The sequence below is a fragment of the Numenius arquata genome, chromosome 6, assembly GCF_964106895.1.
Source record: "Numenius arquata chromosome 6, bNumArq3.hap1.1, whole genome shotgun sequence".
NCBI classification, from domain to species: Eukaryota; Metazoa; Chordata; class Aves; order Charadriiformes; family Scolopacidae; genus Numenius; species Numenius arquata.
The window spans coordinates 25,805,522-25,819,844 of NC_133581.1; the positions used below are offsets into that span (position 1 = coordinate 25,805,522).

The window sequence follows — 14,323 nt, forward strand, 5'->3', positions numbered from 1 at the left end:
ACAGGAGGGCAGATTTTCAGTCAACATCCTAATGACCTCTTTTGAAGTCTATTAAATTAATGACCCTGTCACATTGGTCTAACCTCTTACATCTTCATTTTGGATTTTTTGTTGCAAAGCATTGTTTTTTGAGCACATGATACAACAGATACTTTGGAGCACTCCTTCTCATCCCTCCAAATCTGGCTCTATGTCTTACTAGATTCAATAAAAAAAATTAGTTCATTATACAGTCATGAAATACAGAACACAGATATCAGAAAATATATTGTAAGGCAAACTGTGTTTAATACCATTCTATTCTGTTTTCTTTTTACATTTCAATCTCGCTTAATCATAGGTGCCTAAAGGACATGTTTGGTTAGAAGGTGATAATCTCAGGAATTCTACAGATTCCAGGTGCTATGGACCTGTTCCTTACGGACTGATAAGAGGACGCATTTGTTTTAAGGTATATATAGTATTTAAAAATAGTTGCATTAATATATTTTGAATACCTGGGTGTTAGGTATTAAAACTTGCCTCCTTAAGTGTCTGGCCGGAGCGAACATAAAGGAAAGCTTGAACACACCAGCCACTTGCTGTAAAAGGATAACTCAACAGTGGTGGTTTTTTTTTTTTTTGAGGGAGGACTTGTTTTTTGAGCAGTCATTGCCTCTGAAAACTGAATCGATTATTTTGCAAGCAAATCCAAGCCTGATACACACATAAATACACACCTGCATGTAGCATGCATGCACCCTACTGTATGGATATATGCTCCCTCCCCCATTTGATTCTTACCTCTGCAAAACAGTAGGAAAGGGCAGCTCCATATTTCACTGTTACTGTAATTCGGGAAGTGTAGTTCCATAGTTCAAAAAACAAAGATGAAGGAAACCGTTATCTTTTTAGGACTTGCATAATTCTTTAGACGTGTAGACTGGCCTTGCTGCTTTTTAAACTAAGTCTGAGAAAAAGCCTTGACAGTAAAGTCAAATCTGTGCCACTGTAATTGTCTGCCACGTTCTTACTAAAAAAAAATGCTTTGAATTAATATTGTATTGTATAAACCTCCACGGTTCCTTCTCCTTCTGCTTCAACAATTCTACAGCTTTATTTCACACTAAATTACTTTTTCATATTATCTGCATTATTAATTTACTCATTTACCAAAAAGAAGCAATTAAGACAATTTCCTCTCCATAAAAAGTTTAATCTTAGAAACAAGGGAGTATGTATTTATTATAGACTTACGCACCAGCTTTTACAAAGCTAGATTTAAAATGGTGCCATTCAGAGCAATAAAAGGTTTTGAAAACTCTTCTCCATATATTGCAACACATCCACAAAACCGTAATTTAGCACAGCCGTAGTACACACACGGGGAAGATTGGATCTTTCCAATTTAACGAAGTTTTATATATTTAATTTACGGTTTTTATGAACACAGCTTTGGACTTTGAAAAACCTTGCAGCTATTGGCCATAATCACTAATTGCTTACTAAACCTCAAATAACATGTCCCCCTCAGCCCCACCACCGAGTTGTGCCTGACCTCTGTTCTTTCTGGGTAGCGTTTGCTGGGAGTTCTTCCCTAGTGTTTATCGAGTGCTCTCCGTTCCTTCCCTGTATTGTTTGCCTTGCCATGTACACCAGAGGAAAAAATGCTGATTCTAAATAGGGCTATTTTTATGACCCAACTTTTAGCTTGGATTATTAATTGCTAAAACAAAATGATGCTAATATGCTGACAGGCCTCTTAATAAGAACGTGGTATTAATAAATCAACTGAAAAAAAAATTTCACTAACTGATGTACTAATATAGAAAAACTGCTGTTTACTAGTTTAAGGGCACTGCTAGCAAATAATGTATATGTTAAGAACCTATGTATGTGGACAGCCATAATTATTTACAGTATCTCTCCACAGCAATAAATTTAGTGTCCAGCTTGTACCACAACAAGAAAGATGTTTGAGAGACTTTAATGAAGTGACTGACAGGACTGAACCCTACATTTGGCAAGCAGTAAACTCTGCAAAATGAATGGAACTTACACACAGACATTCCATATTGAAGTAGTACTTTAGGACTCCAGAATATTGTCTGTTTAAAAAGACAGTATGCAATCACTTGATACTTAATCAAAATAATGATTTAACTAAATTTTATAGCAGTTGTTTTATGATGGTGCATAGGGTAGTGATTATTAACATTTTAATGAGATTTAAGTATATGGTGCCTAACAAAAGCAAAAATGAGTTTATTCTTCAAATGAGTGTTTATAGTTTGGGTTGTTTATGGTAATTCACATTAGAATGCAGTGATCTTGCTATTGTATGTTGCTATTGAACGTTACAGTGAAAGGCAGCAGAATACAGCTAGTCTGTGTGGTGGTAGCTAATTAGTAGATCACTGGCCAAGAAGCCTATATATGCTTTTTAATGTGGTCTAGTAGAGGTTTGGCTTCTTTCTCATGAAAAATCTTTTACTGCCTTGAGAGCGGAAGCTTAAAGTGGATTGTGGAGAAGCAGATGTAGCAGTGCCTTTGAATGCCAAGTTACATTTTTAGTAGTAGATGCAAAATAATCTAATTGGAAGCAATAGATTTCAACAGGAGAGAGCTTGTACCAGGTTTCTTTAGGCAACTTATTCTTGGCAAAACATAAACGTCAATTCTCTCTGTAGTTTATCTGTGAAGACTTCAGATTCTCAGTCAATGTTGGTGCACCAGTTTTTAACCTTAATACAGAAATGATACTTAATTATATTTGCCCCTTTTCCTCCCTGCCAGCATATCAGCTGCCACTCTGAAAGACAAGTTCATTCCACAAAAAGGCCACTGAAATCAAAGTAGCTGAAAATTCAGTAAAAGCTTGGGAGCCCCACTTTGACAGAACTCATGCTTCATCCTGTCCTAGGCAGGATATCCTGTGCATTCCCTGGACTTAGGCTCCATGCCAAAAATAGACCTGTAGTCTATCTTCAAAAGAGCTAGTTAGCCCCATTTATCCCCCATCCATCAGATCAAATCTATGTAGGCCAAACCAAAGAGGGCAAGGGGAAATAGCTGCTAATTGGACTAGCCAGTTTGAACCAACAAGTCACAGTCAACTTCTGTCATAACTTTAAAAGACTCGGGAATTACTACACACAGTGGCATGTCTTTGTTTCACGGAGAAGGCTTGTTCTATCTTCTTTCCAAACATGAATGTTGTTTCTCACATTATCTCCTGCACACAGACTAGATAAAACAGCATTTTCATTCTCTTACCTCTAAGATTACTGTGATGGAATTGAAACTAAATTGTCAAAACAATATTTAAAACAAATTTGATTACTTTCACTGAAAGAAAGTCAAGTTGCAATAGGTGTGATTTGAGTTGCCTGAGAAGAGATTTGTGCCGTAGTGAATGGCCTAAGATACTTCCTTCTCCGGGCCTTTACTCAGATCAGCTTAGATTTATAATATGGGATATTCCTATTCCCTTTCGCTCCTGTTTGCCTTCAAGGCCAAACAAAGACTTGACACCCAGCCTGCAGCCAGCACAGGCCCTCTGGAGAGCCTTGAATGCCGTAGCTTTGCTTCTAACCAAGATCACAAACACCCTTCTGTTACTGGTTCGTATTACTGTGTATTTGTGTGGATCTTTAAATAGCTCACTGGCTAATATGCGTATTATTTCTATATATTTCTGTATATCAGCAGATGTTCCTCATGCTCTTCCCTAACTGCACATGCCAAAAAAGACATCCACTTTCTAAGATATTTGCACAAGAGAGCTTAAAGCTTTTTTCACATCCTCAGAACTTGAGGTCCTGGGAATGACTCATCCTTCTGTCTTTCAGAGGGCCCAGGCACAGTCCAGCTGATGGCAACTTAGCACAGTGCTGCAAGGGGCCTGGGAGAGGCAAGTCTAGGGAGCGTCTAGCAGTGCATGCTAGAAGCGCACTGGTCTAATAGTAAGTTGATGCTACGTCTTGCTACGTCCATCCCTAACTGCCTCTGCCTCTTCTGACGTTGTCTTTAGTGCTGGGGATAAGTCATGGGATTTCAAATATTGAACCTTGGCACTGTGCTTCCTCTTGTCAACTCAGAAAATCACTTTTTCACTCCACGCAGAAAGCAGCAAAAGCTCCTTCTGTGCTATGGATGTTCCATGAATTCAGTTAAAGAGTAAGCTGCTGGTCCTGGAAGGTGACTGCATACCTTCCTTAAGATCAAATTCTTAGGAAAAATGAGCAAGATAAACATCATACTGACAGATGCTTTGGGAACAAGGTAGTGCATCATCTTTCTCTGTTTAGGTCACTTCATCTTGAGCAGAGGCTGTGCGATTTTTATGGGAAGAGAGCCACAAAGGGCATTCCTTCTTCAACATCATCTCATTCCCTTCTTCTTGCTGATCCCTTTGTGCCGTCCTTGAAATAACATGTTGCAAAGAGACACAGGCAGTCAAGGGAGACAAAGGACAAAGTGTAAAAGAATGTCCTTGATTCCCTATAACTTTTTTTTTGCATCCAAGACCAGCCTACATGTAATTAGCGAATGTTCAGAGGAAAGTACTCCTGGGATCATTCAGTAGTATGAGCAGCTATATAGTTAATTTCTGGGGAGAAAATTTCTTCTTACTGGTGAGCATTGTTCTCTGACACTTGTGCTTGTACTTGGTTGTGATTTGTGCTCCTTCTTTTTCTACATAGTAGTCCCCTTCTCAGAGGAGCCCCTTGGTTGAGAGCCCCGATGGTGGCAGGTGCTCCACCCCCCTATACCTATTTGCATGGTATAAGCTTACCTATAAACCTGTGGAAATTTTTTCCAATGTTTGGCGTTTGCAGTTCAGATGTCCATCTTGGAAATACAAATGCTTACCTCACAGAACTACTTTCACTGGGAGATAACGTTCATGGTATTCTTTCTTCTCCTAGACGGATCAAAAATATACACTTTGTCTTGTAAGTTGTTAAGAGGTTTACGAGCTAGAAAACTTTGAATTTAAAAGATATTTTCTAGGAATGTATTTATTTCCAAGGCTGGAAATCCCTCCCCCCCCCCCAAATTTGTGAGGCTCTCCATAGCAAAGCATGCTGTGTATAAATTGGTGTTGTCTCCAGCCACTATGGAATGATGATTCTTCCTGATATATAGTATTTATTACTCCTGGTAAAACAAACACACAGGTGAGAAAAGTTTATAACATTAAAACACTGAACTTTGAGTTGTGATTAAAATCTCTTGTAACTGTATTTTATTTTACAGATATGGCCTCTGAATGACTTTGGATTTCTACGTGCAAGCCCCAATGGCCATAGATTTCTTGATGATTAAAAGATTTGAGTGACTATTGCCAGCTTTCATAATATTTTCTACTAAAATCAATGGAACTATTTTGTTTAGAATAAACACAAGTATTACTTGACAAAGGTGTCTCTTTCTGAGATTACATCTAACTTGAAAGTGGGAATGATATACTGCTGTCATCAACAAAAATGATACGCCTCTTACTCTGTTTCCTCTGGCTATTCACACTAAGTGCTTGGATTTATTAGAAAGGTTGGGTTTTTACTACAAGCCAGGGTTAGCAGTGACTATTAACAAGGGATGAAAAAGGCACAATGCACCATTAAATTGTCACACACCCAGAGCCACACATAGGCTATGCCTCCTTTAGCAAGTAGCATGGCGTGCTAAGATTGGAACTGAAAACAGCAACAGTGGGGTTCCGGATCTGCTAGTCATTTATCTGTGTTTTGTAGGGTTTTCCTTAAACTGGCTCCAGTTTGGCCCGGTGGACTGTATGCCCAGTTACTGCGTTTATTCAGATGATGGAGAGAGTCAATTTAAAATTGGCTCTCCAAGCTGAAAAGTTAACGTAGATGCATTGTTACAGTTACCTGCCACTTTGGACCGAGACAACGAGCCTGTGAGATCTGCAAGTCTCTGCCACCTCTTTCCAAGGCTCAAGTCCTTGTGAGGATTTAATGAAGTTAAATATTTAGCACAGAAATTGAAAATGTTCCTGTTTCCCATTAATGCACTTTACTCTTTGTTATCTTCAAAGCGTTCTCACGTGTATGCCTCCTGATTAAATTTTGTCATCTGAGCTGTTAAAAGGATTTAACCGAAGAGGTAGGGCCCAAGGTATAGTTGATATAGACCGAGATTGAAAGAAGCTACTCCGTTGTTTGCTGGGAAAGAAATGTCATTTAAGGTCATGAGATGTATTCCAGTTGCACAGAACTTAGTGTTCTGTTGTGGAAGTTTTTAGTAACGAGCTCTTGAGCTGCGGAAGATAAAAAACCAACCTCATGCCTGCAGAACTATGTTAGCATATGGGCACATTTCCTTTCTTAATCCTGATAGAACTTGTTCTTGTAGTGCCCCCCTTTTTTTTAACATACATTTCTTTAGCAGTTGCTGTCCTCTGTTTGTCCAGTCTTTTTAGGTTTGTAACTCTTAATGTGCTTGATTGAAACAATCATTGAAGGATCTCGATGACAAGTGAACATGTGTCACAACAAACCAAAGATACGTCTTTGGTTTCACTCTTGAAGACAGTGTAATTCCCACCACATCGACATGAAAAAGTATAACATTGTTCATCTGCCAAAAAAGAAAACAAAAAAGCCTTTAGTGCTTGAGAAGAATCAAGAATTTATTCTGGATTTTCTTCACAAAGCTGTTTTTAATAACAAATGACCTCCTGCTGCTGGACTGTAAATATCAGTACCTGTGCTACCATTTGTTGCTCAAAAAATAACGATACTCTTAAAATGTTTCCGTGACTGTGAGGCATTCTTATGCCAAACAGCCAGGATCTCTTTAAAAAAGGCAAATAATAAGAAGGTGCACATCAGTGAAACAGACAGATGTTAAAAGAAAAAACTGAGGGGTTGGTCATACATCGGGCAGATCGAGGATGGTTCCAAAAGAAAATAACTCAGGAAAGAAAAATAAAACAGAAGAAAGGAAAGCAGATAGGATTTCCCCCCTCAAAAAAATGGTAAAAAAATCAGCCATTCATTCAAAAAGCAGGTAAATTACAAAAGCTGGAGGGAAGTATATATATATATGCTTATATGCTATATATAGAGTATATATATACTTATATGCTATATATATAGAGTGTGTATATATACTTATATGCTATATATAGAGTGTATATATATACTTTATATATATATAGTATATATAAAGCTAGAGGGAAGTAATATAAAGGAGGGAAGCAACACAGTCAGATGAAAAAAAAAGTGTGTAGGAAAACACTTGCATTCTACCATCGGTGAAAGAGCAAGAAGATGCACGAGATATTAGGGAAGAATCTGGAGATCTAACCACTCAATTACGCAACCAGGAGAGAGTGAGATGAAAAGTGGTACTGCAAGCTGGGGCAAGGAGGTGGGGCGGGAAGAGACGAAGAAGGAATGCAAAATAAGCATCACAGAAAGTTAAATTCCAATTCAGGTAATTACAGGGAACAGAACAGCTAAATCTGAGGCAAATATAAAAAAGAACTTACAATAAGACAACATAATGGTATAAGATGCAGAAAAAATAGAAAATATTTGCAGTGACAATGAAAGGCTCCGGGAACAAGTAGTAGGGCACTCATACCTTCATTCCAGGACATATCCTCAAGATATATTTGTGCGTGTAGCGGCCATTCTTTTGTCAGCTTATCTTCTATAAAGAAAACATGACAGATGTTCAACCCTGATAACACACAGGTCCTTATTTCTTCCTGATAAATTAATAGTTTTATACACCTTGCAGTCAATCTGGTCCCCACTACAGAGTCATACCTACACCACATCATCACTTAAAATGCAGTTCTCTAAAATTTTAGTTTCTGTATCTCTGCATAAGCTGGAAAATATCCTACTGTAGCCAGGAGAAGTAAATGCTGAAGATGTATTCAATTAAGACATTACTGAAACCAGTACTTTTGCGCATTAGGGGCAAACTTTTGTTTTGATATAAATACCTTTTAAAAGCCTGGCTGTAACTACACTTCCACAAGCTGAAATTGTCAATTGTCAGCTTACCTGTGCTTTTCACAAAATCATGAACGGTTGAGGTCAGAAGGGACCTCTCAAGATCACGTAATCAAACCCTCCTGCACAAGCAGGGTCAGCTGCAGCAGGCTGCTCAGGACACAGTTCAAATCTCTCCACAGATGGAAACCCCACAATCTCTCTTAGGCAACCCATTCTCCCGCAGAAAGGAGAGGCCAAATAACTCCTTCCCAATAAGCACCAAGTAAATGTTAGGGTTGTGTGTGAGAAGAACACCAAGATTGCTGCAAAAAGATATTCCTAACAATAGATCAATAAAAAACACTTTTAGGGGAAGGCTACAAGTCGTCTTTTATGACAACGAGTCTCTCAGCACAGAGAGAAGGTCAGTTCTGGCCTGCACCCGTGAGATCTGTTGCCATTTGATGCCCCAGATTCTTCTAGCATTAAGTACAGCATGAAATGAGAAGTGTTCAATACGGTTGAAATTATCAAATGCAAACTGTGCAACTGCACACTCATATTTGATGTACAGAGTTCACACCAAGTTCTTTACCATGACAATGTAAGATTTTGCCAAGAGAGTTACAAGTGAAGCCATAAAAGGTAATATGAAAAAAGAAAGAAAAAAAGGACATAACCCTTTACAACTTATTACACAAAAGCTTCCAGCTGCTGCCTGACACCTGGAAGCTCCAACTCCCCAGATGCTGTTTTAAAGAACCAGAAATGCCTAAAAGCTGATCTCTAGCACATACACACAAATGCCTTAGATTTGGCAAGACTCGGGAGCTTAGTGCTTATTTAAGGTTTAAATCAGGTTGTTATTGAGAAAGTTCCTTCTCTTGGTGAGTTTTTAAACAACTTTTATAGTTGTATAACGTCAAGCTCTGTAGAGCATACAGTGTTGTCTACAGCTTTCTATGAAAAGTAAATTGGCACTGAAAGAATTTCTTCTTCCAGAACTACTTACTAAGCACTTGCTCAAAAGTCAGAGACCCAGGTTATTTTATGTTATTTTAATTCCCAAGAGATTTCCCTACCTAATCACTAGATTGTGAGGTTTTCTAAACAGTTCCCAGCTTCTTCTATGTAACTGCTCTTTGCTCTGGACCGAGAAGCAGAAACAAGGGACTTCGCAGCTACCTCCTCCAATAACACCCCAGAAAAACTGCACAACTCCAACCTTTATCTGATCAGATAACGGAGTATTTCCCTCTTTATCGCCAAACATCGTGCCTCTGATTGCAACCACCTTACTCTTCAAAAGCTGGGTTTGAACAGTGAAGTAGTGACTCGGAACAGACATCAATATTCTATTAGTTGATATCACACATTAACTGTGTGAAGCAAACTAGTCACAAGTAAGCTTCCTAACTTAGGACAAAGCAGTGTAAGTTGTTGCAAAGAAATTTAAGGCTACTATGAAAGTATAATCCTAGCAATAGCTGATCACAGCTATCTCTGTAGTTAATTATCTAAATTAACTATAAAATCTAACCAATCTGTTTTGTTGGTTTTCTGGGGCTCTTTTGTTGTTTTGTTTTTTATTTTTTAAATTGTTTCCCTTTCATAGCTCTTATCATTTTTAAAAGTATAGTATCATAGATATAAGTATTAATGTAATGTACCAGTCATGAAATGAACCCCTTGCATTTTAACTATCCTTATGTATAATTGGGGAAAAAAAGAGAAGAGTTAATACTTCCATTTTGGTTTTTTAAATTGAACATTTAAAGGCCAGTTTAAAAAAAAACTCAAACCAACCAAATATCATGTCCCAATCTTTATTTTGCAACTAAATGACTACTCTAATTTTAACAGAAAGGTACATTCTATATCCTTGAGAATGAGCTTCATCTAAATTAGTTTTAATGAAGGAGATTAAAACAAATCAGACACACTGGAAATAATGACAGAATCAATACAGCCTCTTTGATGTTACCTTTGCTGAACACCTATTCTGTTATGAAAAGGGCAGAATTAAAAGAAAATTAACACACTCACGCTTAATACTTTACTGCTGTCAAAGAAAGGGGAAAAAAAATAATCAGCAAGAGTGTAAAGACGAAAGACAACTGGAAAATATACCTGTCAATCGGTCATTCTCTTTGTTGTGCACATTCTCAATTACATAAATACCACCTATGGGTAACGTTTTAGTTATGAAAAGTAGTACCATTTTTCTTAACACCTGCTTGGAACATTAGCTAACTGCATGAAATTTCCAAAATAAAATAAAAGGGAAGATGGTCTTAACTCATGCCAAATAACTCCGGGTTAGACTGGTACAGCCTTCCAGCTACAAAACATGAGATCAGTGAGTGTCCTGAGAACACCCGCAAAACCAGTCAGAGAGGCCTTTCCTCCAGCAGGCCTCGTGTGAGGTCTTCCTCCTTCTCTTTCTTGAGGAAGAAAAAAAGCAGAGATCAAAATGAAATCTGTCCAGCTACCTACCTACCTTCAGGTTCTTCTCTCACTGTAGTGGAAGATGACAATACTGTAACTGTGAGAACAGTGTGAAAAAGGCAAGTGCTTCCTATTTCACCTGTTTCTTTTTAATACTTGGAAGAAAAATTCACAAAGGAAAATGGTCTCTTAGGTTGTAGGAAGAACAGATTTTCCTAAGCTTCATTTATAGGTAGCGAAAAATGAGTTAAAAGAAACAGGCTTTCCTAGTTGGAATTCACGAAGCGGGGTTTAACTCAGAACAAGTTTTGTAGGATTGGGGGTGGGGGTCTGGGTCACGTCTTGCTGGTAGAAAACACAAAGAGGGCAGATGGACCATGTGCCACCATGAAAAGAACTGGCGAGATGCAAATTCCGGAGGTTACCACAGTTACTGAAGTAAAGTGACTCACGAAGTCATGAAGGCAGCGGCTGAGGAAAAGTCTACCTTCTCTTCTATTCCAAACATAGTACAGTATGAAGCCCAGGAAACAGAATTTCAACCAAGCTTTTCTAATTCAGTACTGCAATTGTCATTTTAAAAATAAATAACAATTAAAAAAAAAAAATAATCAACAGGCAAAATTAATCACTCAAACGGTTCCCAGCCTGAACAGAGATCATTATTCCTAATCTGACGCTCAAATCTGAAAGAGTCTTGCTGGTTATCTCAAAAGACACAAATTTTCAATTCGTACTCAAATAAGTCTGCAAACAGCACATAATCCAGTAACCGCTCTTTTTAATCACTTTTGTATGCTGCATTTACTTGCTTATCTGGTTCAAGCAGGAAAAACTTATTTTCTGGAGCTGAAAAAGCCTTTTTTTTATTCTAGTTCTCCTATTAATATACTACCCAATATAACATACCTTAAGAGAGAAGAGACCGATTTAGCCACTTACTTAAAAACAGAGGCAAAGCCCAGTATGAGCTTGGGGAGGTTACAAGCAGAACTACAAGCCTAATGGCCAACACAGAGTGTGTCAGTGACTAATATTTCTTGTGCTTGTCCTTGTTTCATCTACATCATTATAGCCACGACTCCCTCGTTAGTGCTTCTCTGAAGTAAACCGGTGTCTAATTTCCCCTCCCTTGCCGGAGGAGGAGGTTAAGACTGGTATTGTTCCAGAGTTCTGGGGTAGGCTTACTTAGATGTGGTGGCTGCTCAAGCTGTAGAACTCTGTGTGCCGAGTTGTACATTCCTGAACACGTAGGGAAAACTGTGAAGACACGATCATCTACCGTAACTTCAAAACCAAATTTTAATTCCCAAGAAGTACAGCCTGCCTGGCTTTGCCATCTATTGGATTTGTCTGACAACAAGAGGTGAAAGGATTCTGCAGCTCCATTGTCTCAACTGCAGGATCTAAGAAAACACTGGCAGGCTCATCAGAGAGGTTTATGAGCCTGCAATTCAAAGAGATTAAAAGGAAAAATCTACTGAGATTCTTTCAGGCTACAGAACAACATTAAATAACTATTAGCAGCTTGGTTCAGTACAGCTTTACTAGAGCCCTTGCTGGGTCATTCAGAAGTTGTAAAAGAGGAAAGGTATTTAAGTTTCACTTGAGGATACAATAAATATTTCTTGGGCTATTTAAGGCTGAGTTTTAGGAAAAGGGTTGTGAGCAGTAAATGGGAATTTAACCCTTTTAACAGTTTATGGTAATAGTAAAAATAGTCATAATACTTAAAAGATTTTTCTAGCTTTTTATCACTCATATATTCTGAGGGTTGATTTTTTTTTTAAACCAAACACATAATTTTAAAAAGTTCAAAATAAATATTATTGATGAAATACTATTCATAGCATCTACTCAGTATCAAAATCATCACAGTACTCAAAACGTGGATGTTTTCACAAGTTAATTTTTTCTAATGGGCTGTTTAGCTTTTAAATAATTACTTAAGCTTCAGTCTCCTGCACTAATTTAAAATAACCACGCTTAATTTAATTTGAAATTTTAAAAAGTCACATGCTAAGAATTTTCGTAACAAAAAGCTATATTTGTTAAAAAAACCACAAAAGAATACTGCTTAGCTTGTAGCCAATGCAGATTACAATTGACTCCAAAGAGCTGTGGTAAAAGGCTTGTGTTCCAGCAGTAGCTGACGATCTACAGCCGTAAAATCCATGGCTGGAGAAGGGACATGCACTTCTGTCACTTAAAGAGCATAACCCGGCACACTGAAAAGCCCAGGTTAACAGCCATCTTCAAAGCTTTATTTTAGTCTGAAAGTGTATTTTTAAGAAGGAATTTTTTTAACAAGGAACAACTAAAATATGCTGCATTTTTTTTCTTTCTTATAATAAGGTAGGCAATTGAACACCTTGACATTTCTGCTACCCATTAAAAGCATTTTTCCAGGCTTTTGTCTCGCTATTCCTGCTTATTCTCATAGTGGATGTGTAAGGTCATTCTTCTGGCATCCTATTTACCAAATTATGTAAGATATCTTGATGTCTAACACAGAATCATCACTTTATTGCTGGAGCGGGAGGGAATGCTGGATTAACGGGAAAGTGACCGTCTCCACACCAGTCTTTTCAGTTTACTGTACTGGGAGAGGAACGGGGAAGAAGCAAGGCCGGGGAGGAGCTACCTTCTATTTGGTTTTCATTTTTCTAATTTATGACCACACCTGTATAAGACTCCCTTTCTAAACCTGGAATAGACTCTTAAGTGAGAGTGAGGACACATCCTCAAAGATTTTTCAGGTTTTGAAGAGGTTGGTTTGTCAGTGGGAGCTGAATTAGTGACCAGATATTTTAAAATGAGCTATCTGAGGCTAAGGAAAGATTTTTGTTGTGCCGCACTGCCTAAAGGGAAGGTACAGAGAGGATGGAACCAACATCGTTCTAAGAGACAAATGGCACAAGCTGGACCACTAGCAATTCCCTATGTCTAAGAAATGAAGCAAGAACAAAGAAAATGATGCTGGAATATGCATTTCATGTATGAAAATTGCATCTGCAATATTTTTGTAAAAATGTAATTTAAAAATTGAAAATCAAAAGGGGGTATGTGCTGAGATGTGAAAACTCCTACTGTTAATTAGATTCCCCACCCTATCAACCCTTCTGTTTTATGGACACCTGTGTCCATCAGCACATAAAAACATTATTCTGGATAGAACCTCACAGGAGCCTTACGTGGAAAAAACTTTAGATTCTTAAATTTTTCCACCCTCTGCCCCAAAAACATATACAAAGCAACGGGTTTTAGGGTCAATCCCATTACTAGCTTTGCATTATTTGCTATTAGTGTCAGAAATTAATCAAAGTAATCAGTTTAATTATTTATTTTTAATTGTGACCTTTCTGTTAATCATTAATAATTAAAATGTAAAATTAAATAGTAAAATTAATTACCTTAATTATGCAATTGTCTAGATACTAAGTTCCTGTGTATTTAAATGTATCATCAATTTAAATGTATCATCAAAAATCCACAAAAGTTGCAGGGCTGCTATTCAAAAGCCCCTTGATAGGATATAGAAATGGCCTGACAGGGACATCAAAGGGTTCAACAAGGATTAAGTCCTGCATTTGGAATGGAATAACCTAATGCAACAGTCCAGGCTGGGAGACAACTGGCTGGAAAGTAGTTTTCCAGAAAAGGACCTGATAGTCCTGGTGGAGAACAGGTTCAACACGAGTCAGCAGGGCACTCTTGTGGCAAAGGCCAACCCCATAGTGGGCTGTATTAGCAAGAGCGTAGCCACAGGTCAAGGAAGTGATTTATTTTCCCCTTACTCAGCACTTAATGAGATTGCATCTGAATCCCGTGTCCAGTTATGGACTCCCCAGTGCAAAGTCCTGACATACAGGAGCAAGTTCAGTAGACTGCCAGCATGGTCACGGGTTGGTACAAGC

General features: G+C 38.0%; 2 protein-coding genes across 3 annotated transcripts in view; one reads left to right on the top strand and one right to left on the bottom strand.

Moving 5' to 3' along the window:
• IMMP1L (inner mitochondrial membrane peptidase subunit 1) overlaps positions 1 to 5,402 on the top strand; it is a 37,312-nt gene extending 31,910 nt beyond the window's left edge. For both annotated transcript variants that reach the window (XM_074149338.1, XM_074149337.1), the window contains 2 exons: positions 341 to 451; positions 5,242 to 5,402. In XM_074149338.1, coding sequence (XP_074005439.1) covers positions 341 to 451; positions 5,242 to 5,310 — 180 coding nt within the window. In that variant the 3' untranslated portion in view covers positions 5,311 to 5,402. The remainder of the gene's footprint in view (positions 1 to 340; positions 452 to 5,241) is intronic.
• The window catches only part of DNAJC24 (DnaJ heat shock protein family (Hsp40) member C24), a 39,196-nt gene continuing 30,076 nt past the window's right edge, over positions 5,204 to 14,323 (bottom strand). The window contains exons 4-5 of the mRNA XM_074149339.1: positions 7,597 to 7,665; positions 5,204 to 6,585 (exon numbers count right to left, since the gene is read on the bottom strand). Coding sequence (XP_074005440.1) covers positions 6,461 to 6,585; positions 7,597 to 7,665 — 194 coding nt within the window. The 3' untranslated portion in view covers positions 5,204 to 6,460. The remainder of the gene's footprint in view (positions 6,586 to 7,596; positions 7,666 to 14,323) is intronic.